Source organism: Chelmon rostratus, chromosome 12 (genome assembly GCF_017976325.1).
Source record: "Chelmon rostratus isolate fCheRos1 chromosome 12, fCheRos1.pri, whole genome shotgun sequence".
In the NCBI taxonomy this organism is placed as follows: Eukaryota; Metazoa; Chordata; class Actinopteri; order Chaetodontiformes; family Chaetodontidae; genus Chelmon; species Chelmon rostratus.
The window spans coordinates 5,045,634-5,063,760 of NC_055669.1; the positions used below are offsets into that span (position 1 = coordinate 5,045,634).

General features: G+C 42.8%; 1 protein-coding gene across 3 annotated transcripts in view; it reads right to left on the reverse strand.

Annotated features, from left to right (window-relative positions):
• Positions 1-17,562, reverse strand: part of LOC121615449 (solute carrier family 12 member 7-like) — a 28,785-nt gene extending 11,223 nt beyond the window's left edge. For all 3 annotated transcript variants that reach the window (XM_041949806.1, XM_041949805.1, XM_041949804.1), the window contains exons 1-9: positions 16,755-17,562; positions 8,901-8,992; positions 8,369-8,500; positions 3,468-3,614; positions 1,763-1,817; positions 1,270-1,400; positions 1,043-1,167; positions 863-967; positions 21-232 (exon numbers count right to left, since the gene is read on the reverse strand). In XM_041949806.1, the coding sequence (XP_041805740.1) occupies positions 21-232; positions 863-967; positions 1,043-1,167; positions 1,270-1,400; positions 1,763-1,817; positions 3,468-3,614; positions 8,369-8,500; positions 8,901-8,992; positions 16,755-16,902 (1,147 nt within the window). In that variant the 5' untranslated portion in view covers positions 16,903-17,562. The remainder of the gene's footprint in view (positions 1-20; positions 233-862; positions 968-1,042; positions 1,168-1,269; positions 1,401-1,762; positions 1,818-3,467; positions 3,615-8,368; positions 8,501-8,900; positions 8,993-16,754) is intronic.
• Between the last annotated feature and the right edge of the window lie 565 nt (positions 17,563-18,127).

The window sequence follows — 18,127 nt, forward strand, 5'->3', positions numbered from 1 at the left end:
CTTCCCGTCCTCTTCCTCACCTTTGATAACGCCGCTCAGGAGCCCGGGTATGGCCTGCGTCTCTGTCAGGTTGTTCAAGGTGAAGTATTCGTCACAGGTTGCGTTGGGATATTCACTGCTGCAGAAGATGCTCCACAGCTCGGTGGTCACTGTGTTGTTTTTCACGACCTGCATCTTTGCGCATGTTTCAAACTGTTTATTCATCAGAGATCGGTTTCCCAACAGACAGACACTGCAGAGGGGAGAGCAACATGTTGTGCAGTTAGATGGGTGCTACCTGATGTGGTAGATGGAGAACTTGGAAACACTTCAGAGCAACTGAATGGTATGAATGAATGAAAGAGGAATTTTGCAGAAATACGGTAGCTTCAATACAACACAGCCAGCACAACCATCGCTGCTCTGTAGTTAGTGTTACACCCATTATGAACTAATGCGTCACAGCCATAATAACATAACAAGCCATGACTACAGCCCCAATCACAGCCACAGGGAGAACCAAAGCTCTGTCCCCCCGTGGCTCCTGTCACAGAATGTCACTAATGTGCTTTTGTAAATACACTGCAAACAGGGGGAGCTCATACTGTAGCTAATTTAGCATACCTCTAATTGGGCCAATTTCCAAAAAATTGTAAACAAATATAGGCCGATAAAAACAGGGCTCAAGTTGCAGCCCGCAGTGTAGCTGACTGAATCCATGGCAAGATTGTTTTATCCCTCAGTGGAAAGATTTCTCCTCATCTGCCCTTTTTGATCAATATCAGGCACGGCAGGAGTTCAGTTTTGCATTTTGTTGCTGCTTCAGGCTTGAAAACATGCAGATGCTCAATGAGAAATAGCTGTTTTGCTGTTTGTGACTCACCTGAACTCCGGCGGTTCGATGAGCGTCTTGATGACTCCTGCATAAGTGGCCATGATTGAGAGAACCACACAGGCCAGAAACACCAGAGCCAGTTTGTTCACGTACCTGCAGCGAGAAGGGGAGTGAATGTGGGTCTCTGTCTGGGTGGGTGTGTGCGCGCACGTGTGTGTGGATACTTACTTCACCCCCACAAACACTACCAGCGCCATCAGGAGCAGGCAGCATGTGCCGTAGACGCGCATGTCATTGAGCATCGCCGCACCTTCGCCTTCTTTAAACAGCGTCGCTGTTGGAACGATGTACGTCTGGCAGCAGGGAGACAGCGAGCAGACAGTCATTGTGTCATTGCTAGACAGCAGAACTGATGGATTGTACCTGACTTCCTGTTTGTCTGAGTGGTAACATACCAGTAGAATCTCTATGGTGCCCAGTATGTACAAGGATCCAGCAAACGTGGTTCCGAGGTAGAAGCACAGACCCACTGCTCCTCCAAACTCTGGACCCAGTGATCTGGAGATCATGTAGTACGAGCCTCCGGCTTTTTGGAAATGAAATCCTGGTTAGACTACAACCAAGTATATCTACAGCTGCGGTTGGAAGCCGCTGCATTTAAATATTCGGAAGAAGAATTGGCTTTATCAGCCAAGTATGTGTGCACAGGCGAGGAAGCTGATTCCAGTTTAAACATTTCACTCTGTGTGCTTGCGTAGGAAAAAGGACATACAGCTCAGTGAGGACAAAAAAGAAAAAGCAGAGGTAGTGCAAGTAGTAGTGCAAAAAACCCAACCAAAAAACCTGATATATACTCCAAAAGATGAGGCAATAAAAAATATATACAATGAAATTGAAAAAATATTGTGAGTGACAGAAAAACAAATGAATACAACATTCATAATGTACCTGGGACGACTCCATTGGTTGCTATGGCGCTCATTGATATGGCTGTGAGCAGGGTCTGTGTGGAGAGGAAGAGGACAGATGTTAGGTTCTGGATGGGAGAAGTGTAACTGAAAACTGGATTATAATCCAATCCAATTTTCCAAACCCCTTTTATTATTATTATTTAACAAACAAGGCCAAAGTTGTTGTTTTTTTTTAAATGTTAAACCATTAACAAGTTAAAAGGGAAGAGGCAGCACGTCCTACAGAGTAAGAAAAACAGAAAGTTATTATCAGTCACAAGCTTTCTGCCACCATCAGTCATTCCTGTGCACATCTACAAAGTCCTCTGTTAACAGTCCGTGGCTTTATTAGTAGTTACATCAGCTCCGAGTCGCAGTCACCAATATAAGACCCCAAATCCTCTCGGCATCAGTCCTTTAACTGTCAGAGATCACGCTCTGAAAAATCACTGGTTGGATTTCTCTCTCCAAGTCAACAGTAAACAGACAGGTCTGCTTTAAGGATAAACGAGACAAAGCTTAATGATATCTAAAAAACAGTCTTAAAGAAGATGAACAAGGGGTAGAGGAGAGACAACCAAACTTTTTGAATGTCAAATGTTGCCACACACTGCAAAAAGTGCAAAAAGATATATGTTTTCCACTTGTTTCAAGCTTTTTGTCTGTTATTCCTGGTTCTGAGTAACTTAACACGTAAAACTAGAATTTCAGAATTATACAGCTGTTTGATGAACACTGACAAGTACAAAACTGCTCTGTTAAAGCCAGAATTTTTTTTTTGTATCCAGGCGAATGTACTTGTTTTTAGCCTGTCTGCATTACTTTTAAGATAACTGTGGGTTCTTTGAGACTAGATATTTTTACTCGTGGAAATTTTCCTGTTCTGTTGGCAGATTATTTTGCACATTTTGAGTAATATTTTCCCCATTTTATTTTTTCTTGTTTCCCAGAGCTGAGTTTTTTTTGCAGTTTAAGAATAAATAGGCTCAAAGAATAAGTTTGCATGACTACACATCTCCCCAGACATTAGGTGCCATCATAAGATGCCAGTGGGTATTTGACTGTTTTTGATACCCAGTGCTGTGAACACATCATCTCAAGCCTCTGTCATCTCTTCGCCTGACTGGGTGGGTATACTGTACATTGGAGGAGGGTGTTGTGTGCAGATTATCACACATCACATCACATGAGTGCTGAGCAATAAAGTTCAATCTTTACAAACAGTTAGCTCTCTGTTTGGCCATGTGGAGCCACTGACGTACGAGCCGCGGTTGTAAATCACATTCATTTTCTGCTTGTTTTGGGGACTCTCCTCTGAGGTCAGGCATGGAGATTAATGCTGTCATTAATCAGCACCATCAACTGAGAGGAGGGAGTATTGATCGGCCTCCTAGTTTGACTGCCATGCTGTAAGACATGGTTCCTTTCAGGCATTTATAGAACGCTAGAGAAGGGCCAGGAGGGACTCTGTTTGTCTTTCTTTCATTTACAGTATCATTGGTGCCATTCATCACATTCTCATGATAAACGCGGTGAAACGTCCTGTTTGCAACCACATTTATTCATCCATTTACATCACTTTTTTTTGAGAGTAGCATAAATGGACACAGCCCTGTGTTGTAGAATGACAAATGATCCTCGTGCCTCATTTATTGTGAGCAGGAAGTGAACATGTTTATGCGTTGGATCCATGAATGACTCACACAGATGCAGCACATGGAGACGATGGCGAAGGATCCCAGGATTCCTGCGGTGCCGACGATCCAGGTGAGACGCAGAAAGAGGATCACACCCAGGATGTTCTGCATGCAGGGCAGGTAAACTCCGATGAAGGTTCCCATCTGGGGGACCTGGGGATGGATAAACATACACATGCAGTCAGGTGAGAATCAACATTTTGGATGGAGGAGAGGAGATCAACCATCTGATACATTGCATCTGTGATTATCCTGTTATGATCTGTAAGAAGCGTCAAACCTATACTATGATGTGTTTCTGATAGTGATGCAAAGTATGGATGGAGGAGGGATGATTTGCAGGATTTTTCAGTTAGCACAAAGTGGGAAGCAGACCACCAGGACATCAAAAATACAGCCTTAAAAAAAAACGTGACCTCTTAATAAGTAATTGTTCTGTCTTCACATGTGCTTATCATATTTAATATTTTAAAACTAGTCAATAACACTAAATATTGCAATAGGTGTAGACCTAGTCTTACATCTAGTCCTCCTCCCTCGTTGACAAATCCCATGAATATTCAAACATTGCATTTTAAGTTAGTTAAACTGCTGGACACAGCATGTCTCCTGATTTACTGAACAGTCCATTCTCAGTGTACGTATCCCACACTCCCACAAACTCTGGAGAGCCATGTTTCCACCGCAGGAACTCTCCCCGGGGCCTGGGAACCTGTGGATGAACTGTGCTTCCATCACAGGGACCAGGGTCTAAATGAAGTTCCGGGCACATTATTTTACCCCCCAAAAAGTCCCTGCTCGGGGGTGAGTACTTTCCAAAAGTGCAGGAACTTTGGGGGTGGGGCTTGCCGTACTGAACATTTTGGATTGGCTGACACTCGCAGCATTTTATGTCAGCCACCGTTTTTAAAAAGCTGCAAGCTATTTAGTTTTTTTGTTTATTGTGCTTCAACACATCAACATGAACATCAACATAGAGAGAAAGCATTTGACAGATGGACTGACGATGACCTTGTTGAATAGTCATACGCAAAAATGACGCGTACAGTGTCACTTTGTTCGTACGTCAGCGGACTAATTTGCCTAATCTCTCGGTGGAAAGGCAGACAACAATGGACTGAAGGAACCTTTTAGTTCCTGGGACTTTCACTTTGGGGGGGAAACACGGCTTAAGAAGCTGCATACTGGACCACGACTGGCTCCAGGCCAGTTGTGATGTTACCAAATGAGCTCATATGTACACATGTTAAGGTGAGATTTAAGGTGATTTAAGCTTTCCTGCTCCTGTGGATGAATGAGGAAAACAGCCCTCTAGCATCAAACTGCATGTGCATCATTCTGCAGAGTGAAGCTCAGACATCCAGGTGAAGGAACAATAAGTTTAACACACTGACTGGTGGAGGGGGAATGTTATAGACTTTAGCACAACACAGCTGCTAGCTTGTTATATATGGGCCTACTGTACCCTAAAAATGATTCAGTTAGTTTTTCAGTTGTAACGGATGCACATAAAAAAAGTCCAAATAGAAAGATATTTTTGAGATACAGGATTTTCCCACAATATTACTAACAATAATGCTCTATTTCTCTTCATGTTGAATCTCAAACATTCACACTGAGTATCTTTAAAATATTAAAATAATAATAAATATTAAAAAATAAATCAAAGTACACCAAAACATCAAATGCTTAATACTGTCTGCGATCCATACCACAGCTTTGATGTAAAGCAACAATATTGTGCTCCAGCTCTTGCAGTCTCACTGATATCGTCCCTGTCTTCTATAACATTTACAGTGTGCATCACAAACAACTACACATGTACCTCTATTACTACCGCCCCCCAAAGCCAAGTGTACGTACCATTTTTCGAGTTACACACACTTTGTCCTGTGCTTTCTCCACTGCGCTCAGCTGTCTGTCTAAATACTGTGAAGTGCCTGATGTTGATTTCCAGATCTCCCACATCTTCTCTCTGGTGCTGCTCTGGCTTTCTCTCGATCTCTCTGCGTAATCTGCCTTGTTCGTTTGAGTCTCAAGCTTTCAATCTCCTTTGGAGCACTCTTGAAGAAAAAGCCCAACTATCATGCGGGGGGCGGGTTTCAGTGAAGCATCATCAATGCCTCCACACAAAGCTATAGTCCAGGGTCCCGCTGGGTGTTCACCCAAAGGCTCTGGATGTTCAGCGTCAGCAACACTACCAAGGAGGCAACTATTGTTCTAAGTGGAGCATGTTCTCAGTGATTTCACATGATTCGACTTAACCAGATCCCTCCTGTCTGCAGCATGTACATGAATGGCTATAGAGAGAAATGAGGTTCTGTCCTCAGACTACATTTTATATTTAAATTAACCCCCTTTAGCCATACCTACAAACAAAAAATGCATGATTTGATATTTCCCCATCAGAAATTTACTCCTAGCAGTGTGGAGAGGATGAAAAGATGCAAGTAATTCACGTTCCAGCTGCTCAACTTTTGTAAATCCACAAATCCCCCCCATCTAAAACTATTGGCACTTTATGCCATTGGAAGTATAATGTATTTTAAAGCACACGACCAACAACTTAGCACTTGCCAGATTTGGTGGACTACAGTCCTCTACTGTCCTTTATCCTACTTTGCGGTCCACGCTCCTTTTTTCTTTTTTCTGGGCAGGGCAGTTTTGACTGGTTTCATGAGTCTTCTATCTGCTTGTTTTCTGGGTCTAAGATACAGTAGCAGCACTATGAATCTAGCCGTTTAGTGCTTGTTGGTCAGTACACAGGCAGCTTCAGTCTAGATCAACACAATTCGTAAAAGAATTGCTGGACATCTTGTTAACGTTTATTTGCCTTCTTAATGTATCTGAAAATTGATGCTCTCATCTATCTGTTTCATATAAAGCTACAAGCAAAGGTAGCAAAATCCTTTAAACAAATAAGATAAAACATGTTCATTTGTGAGTTTTAGCTTCTGGTGTAAAGACTATTTCCAGTTTTTATTTTATGCTAAGCTAAGCGGCTGCAGGCTGTAGCTTCATATTTAAGAGATTCAAGATTTCTTTATTGTCATTGAGCATGACATGTCAATGAAATTTGCATTGCCAATATGAGAGCGGTGCCAATCCTCATCCAATTTTCTAGAAGAAAGTGAATATAAGTATTATCCAACATGTGAAAGTACACTACACTCTATCTTTGTGCCAGCTGGCCTAAAATGGAGTATCTCCACCTCCACCTGGCACTCCAACACAACCTCCCACACCATAGACATAGTTGTCTATTCTGTGAGGGCTGAGGGGAAGCCTATTGGCTGGGCTGAACTGCTGTTAGCCAACCAGCAGTCAGGCGACAGGTGGAGGAGAGGTTCTGCCACACACACACCCGGTGAATTCCCTGCTGCGCTTTGTATTTGAGTGGAGGAAAAGTGTCCTTTCTGATCACGACCTTAACACAAATGTCACTAGTTAAGTGTTTATGATATCAGGGCTTGTTCCCACGCTTAGCAGCTGATTCACACCACACACCAGGCCGACTGACTTTGCTCAAACGCTGATACCAAATACACTTATCAAGGTGCTATCGGACAAACAAGATAAGGCTCTGACCCCCAAATTGCCTCCAATGCTGTGCATCATTGTGTGAGTGTGTGAAAGCCCAGCAATCATATGAATGTGTGTAAAAGGGTGAATGACAGTTCAACGTTCCACTCTAGAAAATGTACTAGTGATTGACATTCAGAGGTTTCTCTCAGATGGAAGTACTGAGCTAAATAAGCAGTTTGTACATTTCCTTCTAGAGCTGAAACACTAAGCAAAAATGCCAACGCTTCAGTGGTTGTTGCTTCTAAAATGTGAACATTTGATTGCAGCATATGGAATATCTTTGAGGTTTGGACTGCTGGTTGGCAATTGAAAAGCCACCTTGGGAAAACTGTGATTAATCGCAAAAGTCAGCAAACTAATCGATCATGAAAGAAGGTGCGCTGTGCAGTTTGCAAGCTCTGATCGATGCTGTCGAATAACTTCCATCCACGTTTATCCAAAGCATTTTTTAAAAATGACGTAAGTAAGTAAATATATCCTTCAGATCTTGTTATTTGCTTTATACCTACAGTTCAGTCAGAAGATACAGCTTTGAGACAGTGATCCTTATTGTTTTGGCTCTGTGCTTGAGCATATTGCATGTGCACTGAAGCAACTTAAAGTGTTAAATTTCAGTTTCAAGGATGTTTGAATGTTGACTTTAAGTGCGATCTCATCCATACGTGGAACTAATGTAACTTATCTAATTATGCGCTGTCCTGTAAAGCTGTGGGTTTTTGCATAAAACAGGGCTTCACATCCTACACTGCTGACTCATGTGAATGTAAACAAAGCCAGCATTAATATGAGGTGCTACAGAGCCAAACACACACACATAAACATGCAATGTTTTCTCATTCCGCCGTCTACCATGATGCTTGATGCAATGCAGGGTTTTTTTTCAATTATCACAGAGAAGCAACTGTGCAAAGAAAAAAAGAAAAAAGTCTTTTGCCATAATTTCCACTAGTTTCTAAGATCTGTTGACGTAGTTACAGTCTCCAAAACCCAAATCTGAACCATAAAGATTACCCCGTAAGATATCCTCCAGCCCCTTGTGCTAGCTCTTAGCTTACTGTATGTTTTTTGTGCTACAGGCAATAAAACTTGAAAATCTATGAGTTGGCTCACAATGAAGTCCATTCTTTACACGGGATTGTGAGCCGCTTTATCTCCTTGTGACATCTTCCCAAAGATCAAACAAGCACTTAAATATTCCACTGCCAATGCAGGACTTCATTGTCTGTGCTGACGTGGCCGTGCAGATAGCAAGAACCCTGCCAGAATTGGTTCCTGCAGGAGGCAAGTCGGCTCCTTAAAAATCAAAAGTGACAGCTCCTTACAACGACAGTGACCCTCCTGACCCCGTCCTCGTTCTCGGCCTCCTCGTGCTCGCGAACGCCCTGGGTCAGGTTGGTGTAGTTAGCCAGCTTGTTGAGAAGAGATGACACCATGGGGTGACTGTCCATTTCCTCCTGCAGAGAGACGGAGAGAAATGAAATGAAGCACACGCTCTGTGTTCTGTCAGCACCGTAAGAACTGCCGTGCGAGCAGGTGCCTGTAGGCATTTTAATGCTGACTAATGCTCCTTACACTGCCAGTATTTTTAGAATTGATTTTAAGAACTTATTGATTACTTGTGATGCTCTTCATGGCTTTTACTTCTTAGTGCACTTGATGATCTTCTGATTATGATGCACTTCTGATCATATCCCTGTGTCTTTAGCTGTCATGTCAGCAATTTCATAAATGTTATATGATACAACAGGAAATCTTCCTGTGTGCAGAATGAATGTGCTTTAAACATAGCAGCTTAGCGGACAATGCAGATTTGAACACAACAATCATTTAAACTGTGTATATATGGAGTCTTACCTCAAACAGGGCCATGTTCTTGCCTTCATAATAGTGTTCTCCGTCATCGTCTGAGTTGATGAATGGACTGGACTCTCTCTGACTGTCATCTCCTAGCGGGATGCACAGGAAAAACACCCATAGTGTCAGACGCACACAACTGATAGAGCAGAGAGAGAACAGAGGCAGCAGGTGCACCAGGTACCGGTCCTGTCTGGTATCTGCAACCGCTCTGCTGCTGGACTGTAGTGGTAGTCCTAGTAGTGTTGTTACAGTGGTAGTGGACATAATGGTGTAATAATATCACTGATGATGATTTGTGTCTTTGTTAGCCGATTAGCTGAATGAACTAACTAGTAGTGCGCTCTCAGACGAGCAAACAGAGCCGACGGTTCTCTAGAAAAATAAACAACACAGCTTTTGGCTGGTTCAGAAAGGCAGACAGAGCGACGAGTCTTAAGTGAAACAATCTGGTTTCAGCTGATCATACCACATCAGTTTCAGAGCTAAGCAAAGCTAGCTAGTTGGCAGTTAACAATGCAGTTAGTTGATATTTGAAATGACTGACAAAATAGCTTGATGAAAAGTTAATTAGAGATAATTAGAAACTCCCTGTTAAAAGTTTAAACACACATTACATGTACAAACCAAAGCAAACCAAATTTGGTCCTTCACATACCAAGAGCTGTGAGGCAGCACTTCCTGTGAGGCTAACGTAACGTTAGCTTAATGCTAAAACTGCTAAAAAGGCCAAAGTGTCCGTTAGCTTTTGTTAGACGTGATCTAAATTTGTGACTGTACATAATAGAAATCCAATGCCACTTTTTAGCTGACAAATATACATTTTGAGGAATGTTAGAACAAAGTGTTATCTGTCATATTTAGCCTAACATTAGCCATATTTTTGACATGCTGCTGTGTGGAAGCATACTGATGGAGAACTCCACTAAATCTATAAAAAAAAAAAAGAAATAGCATTATTGTAAGAGATAACAGCATATTAGCGATATTTCGGTTCATCCTCACAGAATATTAAGAAATGTATGTACCAGCGACTCAATTCATCTGGGTTTTGTCAAAAGATGCCATTAAGACGCTGTTAGTGATCTGCTTTAGGATGCTTCTGCATGAGGTTTGGGACCAGCGAGACATCCAACACATGGCTGCACCTGTATGCCCGAGTGACTGTGTAGATTTACAGCGCACTATACTCAAAACCGCTTTTTCTATCCCTTTCTCAAAAACTTTGTGATATTTGGTCCAGTAGTGTTTTTACGGAGAATCCCGGGTCAAAGGTTTTAGTTTTGGCAGACAAATTAAGGCTCTGCCTACAGTTTAGCCTTTTGCCTGAAAAGACAAAGCAGCATAGAGTAACATTAAGATATGCTTTTCATGCTGCTTCTCAGTTTGGTTTCTCTTGCCCCTGGTTGTCATGCAGTGGTCTCAGTTTATTAGGTTTGGTATGTTATCACACTAGATCACACTGTTGTCTTTATTGCCTTGAAGAACCCAAGACCTAACAGTGATTCAGAGATCACTGGAGAGCAGTTAATAAGAAGAACAGTGTACTGTGGATGCACATGACATGGTGAGGATTATAGCGATAATCTAGCATGCAAGAATGAGCTGGGAAGATTGTTTGAGTATGACGGCTGGTTTTTCTTACGTTCATACCCACAGTGGGCTCTGAGCCAGAACCTCAGTCCTTTAAACAAACTGAAAGGATCTTTCAGGGAACTCTAAAACCCCAGTGTGCAGAGGTTAAGGTCAGGGCTGGATCTGTAATCAGTGTTAGCTTTGCGGCATTCTACAGTCACTTTGTATCCATCTGAAGCTGTTTACTAGATTATTATGGGAATGTGGATGAGACAAGGGAATACATTAAAATTATCAAAGGAAAAAGGGTCGTAGGACGACTTTTTCTGTGTTTGCATAGGAAACAGAGCAATATTTTTCTGCACTGATGCTATAAGTCTGTGTAACTCTGGTGATTGTCTGCATATTCAGAGAAAATCCTACTGCTTTATCAAATCGGCTGTAATAAACTATGTCGCACTGATGCACATTTCATAACACATAAGTTAACTGATATATTTAGAACTACCTTTGGGTTAACTTTGAATGTTCACATGTGGTGTAAAAACAACATCAATAAAGTGATCATACACAAGCACATACACATAAAATTTCAAAGCGATGGACACTTGCATGCTGGCACACACACAAAGCAAGTAAAGCATACAATCAATGTGAAAATGATTGTTAATGTTTTAGTCTATTGGACTCTGGAGTCACACTAACACACAAATATACAGTCTGTTGCAATTTCATGTAAATACAATATTCCCCGGTAAAGATGTGAGGATTTGTGCGATACTCACATGCAGTTCATTCATTTGCTTACACCAAATGCCAGATTTTAAGAGGCCTCCCATGCAGTAATCTTGCTAACCACCAGATGTCCATATTTCTATATATACAGCAGCAGGGTGTCCTAGAGGCTCAGCTCACCAAGTGCCTCACATTATGTATAATATAGAGTCGCATAACATGCTGCTAAATGATTAACATATGGCAATACGCAAACATGAATTTGGTGGATGTGTACCATATTATCACTGAGTGTCCCCCTAATTGAGATTCTGCTGGTTGATCTTTTTTGCCCAGTTGAAGTGAAGTGATAAATCTAACTCAATGGTTATATCCTAAGAATCTGCTAAAAGCTCTGAAGGTGTTTCCCTCTTAGAGAAGGATGCTCTTTTGTATTGCTTGTGGTGCTTGGTTCCTTCCTATATAAAGCATGAAAGACCCACTGGGTTGGCAAACGTGATCAGCCCAATGAGGACACTTTACAGGATTTCTGGGTATTGAAGTTAAAAGGCTCCTTTCTGCTGCCATTTTTGAATTATTAGAGTCGTGGAGTGCCAAGGCTGTGTGGTGGCGCTAAGTCAAAGTCTAATCTCAGAGGTCTGATAGAAGTGATGGAATTCTGCTTAAGCTTATAGAGTTCATATGCCTTGTGACAGGTCCATTACTCTAATTATGCCTGCAGTGTACATCTCAGCGAGTGACTGAGTGTCAAACCGGCTTGTTGAGGCATCACACATGTGACAGTCCAGGTAAACATAAGGCACAGGGAACCTCACTAAAGATAAACTTCCTTTAAATTCACTGCACAGGAGAGGGCTTAAAGCAGGATGGCAGCCTCTGTTGGCAGTCAGCCCACCCCACCAGGCCAACACAAAGGACCCAGTGCTACATGATGAACATCCATTTCCACTGTACAGTTGCTAGAAGTGCTCAGTTTTAAACGCCCAGGGGCAAAGACGATGGTCTTACACAGAGGTTTGGAAATTTGCCACATTGAGTATCTTAGTATGATTAGGAAGCTGTCCTAACCCTGAAAGGTGTGTGTGTTTGTGTGTGTGTGTGTGTGTGTGTGTGTGTGTGTGTGTGCATGTGTGTGCGCGTGTGTGCGCGTGTGTACATATACTACATATTTAAGGCTCAATTTCACTCCCTGTCATTGTAAATAGGTTTCTGTGGATTTTTAACAAAGAGCTAATGGACCTTAAGGCAAATACACTTGCTCTCTGGTGGAATCTGGTGGTGGTTAATAAAAGAAACCTGCAGAGCAGCAGACAGTGGAACAATGTGAAACATGGCTGTGGTCATAGGATACTGCTTTGGAAAATGATGGTACTGAGGTGTTGCTGTTTGTACAGATGGCATCTTGTCTAATCAGCACTGTGTGTGCTCATATGGGTGTGTGTCCTTCTGAGCACTGCATGTTCTGTGACTTCTGCCTTTACAGTGAAAAGAGTAAAAGTAGGCTACCCACTGCCACTAGTGAAGAGGCTTATGATACTTGACAGGGCTCTAATTAAATGGGCTAATTTGGTTTTGAGGCATTTTATTCTCATTGGGGGAAAATACATTTCTTCTGTATCTTACATTATTCATCCCAGTTAACTTGTCATAGCGAAAACTGCTTTTGTAGCTCAGCCGACAGGGACTAAAAGCCAGGATATCTGTGCCTTGCTGCATCAATTTTGACCTTTGTCTTCTTTTATTCTTTGTCTCATACATCCCCTGACTTTATGGAAGAATGAAAGAAAATCTCAGAGGACCCATTAAGTGTCTCTGCATGCTGAACTTTAAAGGTATCAAAATTAGCTTAGCTTAGCACAGTGACTGCATGTGTGTGGGAGCAGTGTGTGTGCGTGTGTGTGTGTCTGCATGTGGGCGCAATTCCTAAAATCTCAAGGCATTACTACATCCAGACAGATACATAAACAAATCCATGATAAATGTGTTCGTCTGAGGCAGATACAGATGCATTAAAGCTGTCACACATTCTGAGTGATACTTGAGCCGGACAGGATGTAACTGTAGCAAAGATTGCTGTGTGACAATGTGGAAAAATCCTTTCCATTTACAAAGCCAAATTTTTGAGTTGAGATATATGATTGATTGATATGTGACTGATTGACACTGATACTGTTACCACACAAATCATCATTCAGTTGAGCAATTCTAGATGCCTACACACTGATATCATAACTTTCCAGGAAACATGCATGCATGTTTGAGCAACCGACTGAGTGAACAAGAAACTGATATAAGTTGGCACTGTGTTGCAATGCAAAGTGGACCATAACTTCCTGCTTAAAACGAGTTTCCTTGTAAATGCATGCTGCCGTAAAACTTGCTCAGCCTAACTGTAATGTGGAAAGCACCAGGTGCATCCATAAGACAACTGAACAGACTGCCTTCTGTCATATTGTATTGAAGTAATTACTGAGATGAATCATTCTGAATGCCTTGAGGATCAGTCTTTCTAAAGGTGACCGCAAACACAAGCCCTCTGGGAAATGTGATCTGAAATCTGACAATGAATAACCAACAGACAGAACATGCTGGTTTGATAATACTTGGTAGGATCTGTCATTTCCTCCCTCTCTTCTATCCTTGTATTTCTCTGTCATTTTAAGGTCACTTGATTTCTTAATTTAATCTATTCTCTATTCTATAATTCTCTGGGCATGGTGACCTTAAACCTGAACTCTGTACTAACAAATATTAAAGCTGTGCTAATCAGTCTTTTCATGTTAACAGTAGATCAAATGATTAAGTGTAGTGGGAAAAGGGGCAGTGGCAAACACACAGAGTTATCACCCAACTCTGCAGGTTCTCTCAGATCTATGGAGCCTCATAATGTCTCCACTCTCGGACAACGTCATTAAACACAGGAACTGAAGAGAACTGCAAACTGGTTTGTTTTCCAAACAAATGGGAAAAAAACTCTGAAAAAAGCTGACGAACAGGAAGAATCAGTTTTCCAACCGGAACGCCTCGGCTCTCACTGTGTTTCTCCCTATAGGTCTCCCACTGGCCTACTGTGTGCAGTTCATAGCATAGTATAATATTATGGTATGTGCATTGTGGTGGATTATGCCACAAAATACAAAGGCAAAAGGAAAAACACGATACACAATGGCATAGAAATGTATGATATTTCTATGGCGTGTGAACAGCTTTTTGATTTAGCAGTTACAACAAAACCGAGCTAAAATCAGGGTAAATTGCTGTAACAGCTCTCTGGTTTAGTAATCTGTGGAATCTGCCATCACACTCACTGCACTATCTGCCATACAAGACAGCTAAAGTCAGAGAGCTACAGCAGCGCCTGTAAACTGATTGGGTACCCCTACCTGAGTCAGAAGGTGATTGGTGATTGGTGAGCTGGCTTGTTAGGATAATTAATGGATGACTGTACAGGCCTGGACAGTCTATCAAATGACCACAAAGAGACACAATACAACTACAGAGATACAAAACAATCACAAAGAGATGCAACACGGGTTGTAAAACAATAAAGAAGCGATCGCAAACATTGACACAAAATGGTCCTTTTGCATCTCTTTCTGTCTGTGTGTCTTGTAGGAAGGGTGGAAACTGTGATGGAATTTTCTGTCACTTGACTACACCTAGTGGGGGCCTCAGGGTCATGGTCAGGTAAAGGGGTCATCTTCAGGCCAGTTCAGGATCCACGTGAAGGGAGATATCTGTTTTGCTATGCTGGAGTACAATGCAGCTGTTGGGTTGTTCAGAAAGACTGGTGTCCTTCGGATAGGGAGAGAAGCCCCGTTGCTGAGGCGACCAAGGGCATAGGTGATAAGCTGTGCTGTCCTCCAGACGTTGCGGGGTAGACTCTCTCCTGTTAGAGGAATGTGTTAATGGCAAAATGAAGACGCTTGCAACGTGAGCTGGGGAACGTGGACGAGCATAGCTCCTTGTTTCAGGTATGGAGAGCCAGTCAACTGATCACACATATTCTTATTGCCTAGCGTTCCAAGCTAGGATAAAGGACTGATCACGGGAAGCATCCCTCAGAATCAAGGTGGCATGAAACAGTGTTCACACTGTGTTGATAATCCCTCTGTTCTCCTCGGCCGAGCATCATTTAACCCTCCTGCATTAAGACATCTACATCTCCAGACAGCTTTCCTTGGGGTGCATGAGTAGACCAAATACAATATTTGTCTTTCACTGGAACCTTTACATGTCTGTGTTCAGGGGGCCCTTGTCTCATAATCTGTCGATGGCTGGAGACTATCTGGAGTTACAAATGGCAGCTATTTGTCAATATCATTTAATAATAATTAACTAATTTCAGGCCTTTCAATAGGAAACACACCACTTAAAGAGATAGAAAACTTTGAACGGAGACAACAGTCTGACAGCGGCAACAAAAGTTGATCAGAGACAAACCATGTGACGTCCAAGCTGAATCCATCAGCCTTAGGCTACAACAAGTAGGCCGAGAAGCTGAAGGACTGCAAGACAGCAAAGAAGGCTCTAGGCTCCCAGGTGGAGGTTTTGAAGCCTTACCTCCAGGGTGCAGAGAAACACATTGCCTGTGAGGAGAAGGTCAGTGCGTCTATGCCAGGCTGGAGACAACAAGCTGCAGAAAGATTGAGCAGTTGCAGCAACTTGAGGCAGAGAGAAAGTGTCACTCTGAAAGAGTGAGAGAAGATCAGGAGCTGATCTGGGGCAGAGGGAAGAGGGGTGTGCCCTCCGTCATCAGTTGGAGGACCTCAAAACAAGACCGGAGGAAATGACGTCGACCAGCCTCGAGCGTCCCACCAAGCTTAATGCTAAGGAAGATGTCAGATGTCGGGCCCTCCAGAAAGAAACTGCCCAGCTGAAGGAAGAGCTGACACAACAGGAGGAGTTCTTCTTCCTCACACTTCCTTGGTGTGAGGAAGAAGAACAAGAAGAGCTTGTTCTTATTTTGATTGATGTTCGGTAGGTTTTATGACCTACTTTTTGGAGGAAAAATCATCCGCCTTAAAAAGGTGTCAGTTATAGAATGTCTCCCCTTCTGTCTGTTTCAGTGTTTGCCATCCTAAAAACTTTAAACCACTTTCCTGCCACTCCTGTATGCTGTTACAGCTGTCTGATTTTGTAGTTTGCGATCTTTTGTTATAGACATACAGCCCCACACTATAGCGGAAGAGCCGCAGCCATCACTCAGGGCTGCACAGACTTAAGTCACAACAGCACACGCCTTCCTACCACACCAATCATGCTGCCTTGCAAGTTCCAACTAGTTGAGCAACGTCACACTTAACAGCTGTGTGTGTTGGTTTGCATGTGTTTGCAGAATGTGCCTGCCATAACACGTATCTCACTGTTTGTGTCAGCACGCTGCCATTTGCATATGTTTCACTATGCAACACATACAGTTTATCAACCCCACAGATTTTATCACCCTCACCCAGTGCATGCTGGGATAGGATGAGCTCCCTCATGACCCCGAGATATAGATAGAGAAGGAGCATGTCTAGAAGCCTTGCACCATATTCCTACCTGAGTGGGGTCCTTGTGAGTTGTCGTCATTCTCTTCGTCGTCAAAACGTTTGCCCACACGGGCCGGTTTGCTGCCTCCAGCTGCAGCCGCGCTGTTGCTGCCACCCTCCACGTCCTCCACTGGCACTACAGTGAAGTTTGTGGGCATCTCGGCTCCTCAGTTGTCCGGAATAAAGTACGAAGAGGAGTCCAGTGATGACAGCTAGGAAGGCGCTCTCTGCTGAACTTTCACCCCCACAGGAAAGAAAAAAAAACATCCAAAGGAAGTCAAGTGGAAGACATAGGGCCCCACTGTGGAGAGCCAGGCTTCAGATGGACCACAACACTCGCTCCAACTGTTGTCTTTCCTTTCTCTTTGTATTGTGATCCAGTGTCCTCTAAACTCAGGGTGAAAGTGCTGCCTCCTGCACGTGAGGCAGGCCAAAGTCCTGCAATGCGTGTCTTCACTCTCTCTCTCCTTGTTCCTTTCCCTCCTTTTTACCCCCACTGCTCCAAGACTATTGCCCCATGTGACCCTCTATTTACCATATGAAAAGAGCTGGAGTCCATACATGGAGAACCCTGCAGCTCCTCCCATTGCTCTGACCATCCCACTTTTCTCACTCATACCTTTGTACTGCCCAAAGGTAGAGAAACAAACTCTAAAGCACCCATAAAAGTATCCCAAGTATCTCTACAATCCGCTTTGGCTAAGACAAAACAGCTGGCTCTCATCTACTGAGTACAATCTGAGTACAAACTCTGTCTGTTCTTTTGGCTTTGGTTTTGTTTCCTCGTCTCTCTTCAGGCTGGGAGTTTCTGCCTCTGGTTTCCTCCAGGTAAACAAAATGGGTGTTACCTTTCCCACAGTGCATTATGGGTAGCGGTGAAGTGCCGCTGTTCAGCAGAGAGCGACACCACATGCTCACATGCGCACACGCATTGTGCCAGCAAAGGAAACACCTTGAGAGCCTTGAACACGAACTTTCCTCTGTATTCTCCACAGGGGAAAAGGACTGAGCTCACAACAATGGGCACAAGTAAACGTGAATTGTTTTCTGTTTGTGAGAATGATTTTACTGACGCTGTTCTGCATTGTTTTCCACAACTGCTGGAACATTTATCCTAATGTAGCCTACTGTAAGCTTCTGTTGGACACTGCATTATAGTGGTCCTGTATAGTAAATATGACCAGACTCCATTTGAGAATGCTGTTTTTGTTGTCGGGTTAAAACTTATTGTGGAATAGAACAGCAAATAACAACAAAGCGTGTTGTTCACTGAGGAGGTGTTCATTTGTCATGACTCTCATGATTTTAATTCTAGTTCATAGAATAGTAATAACAAAGGAAAGTGTGCAAATTCTACTTTTCATGGTTCCAGTCGTACACACC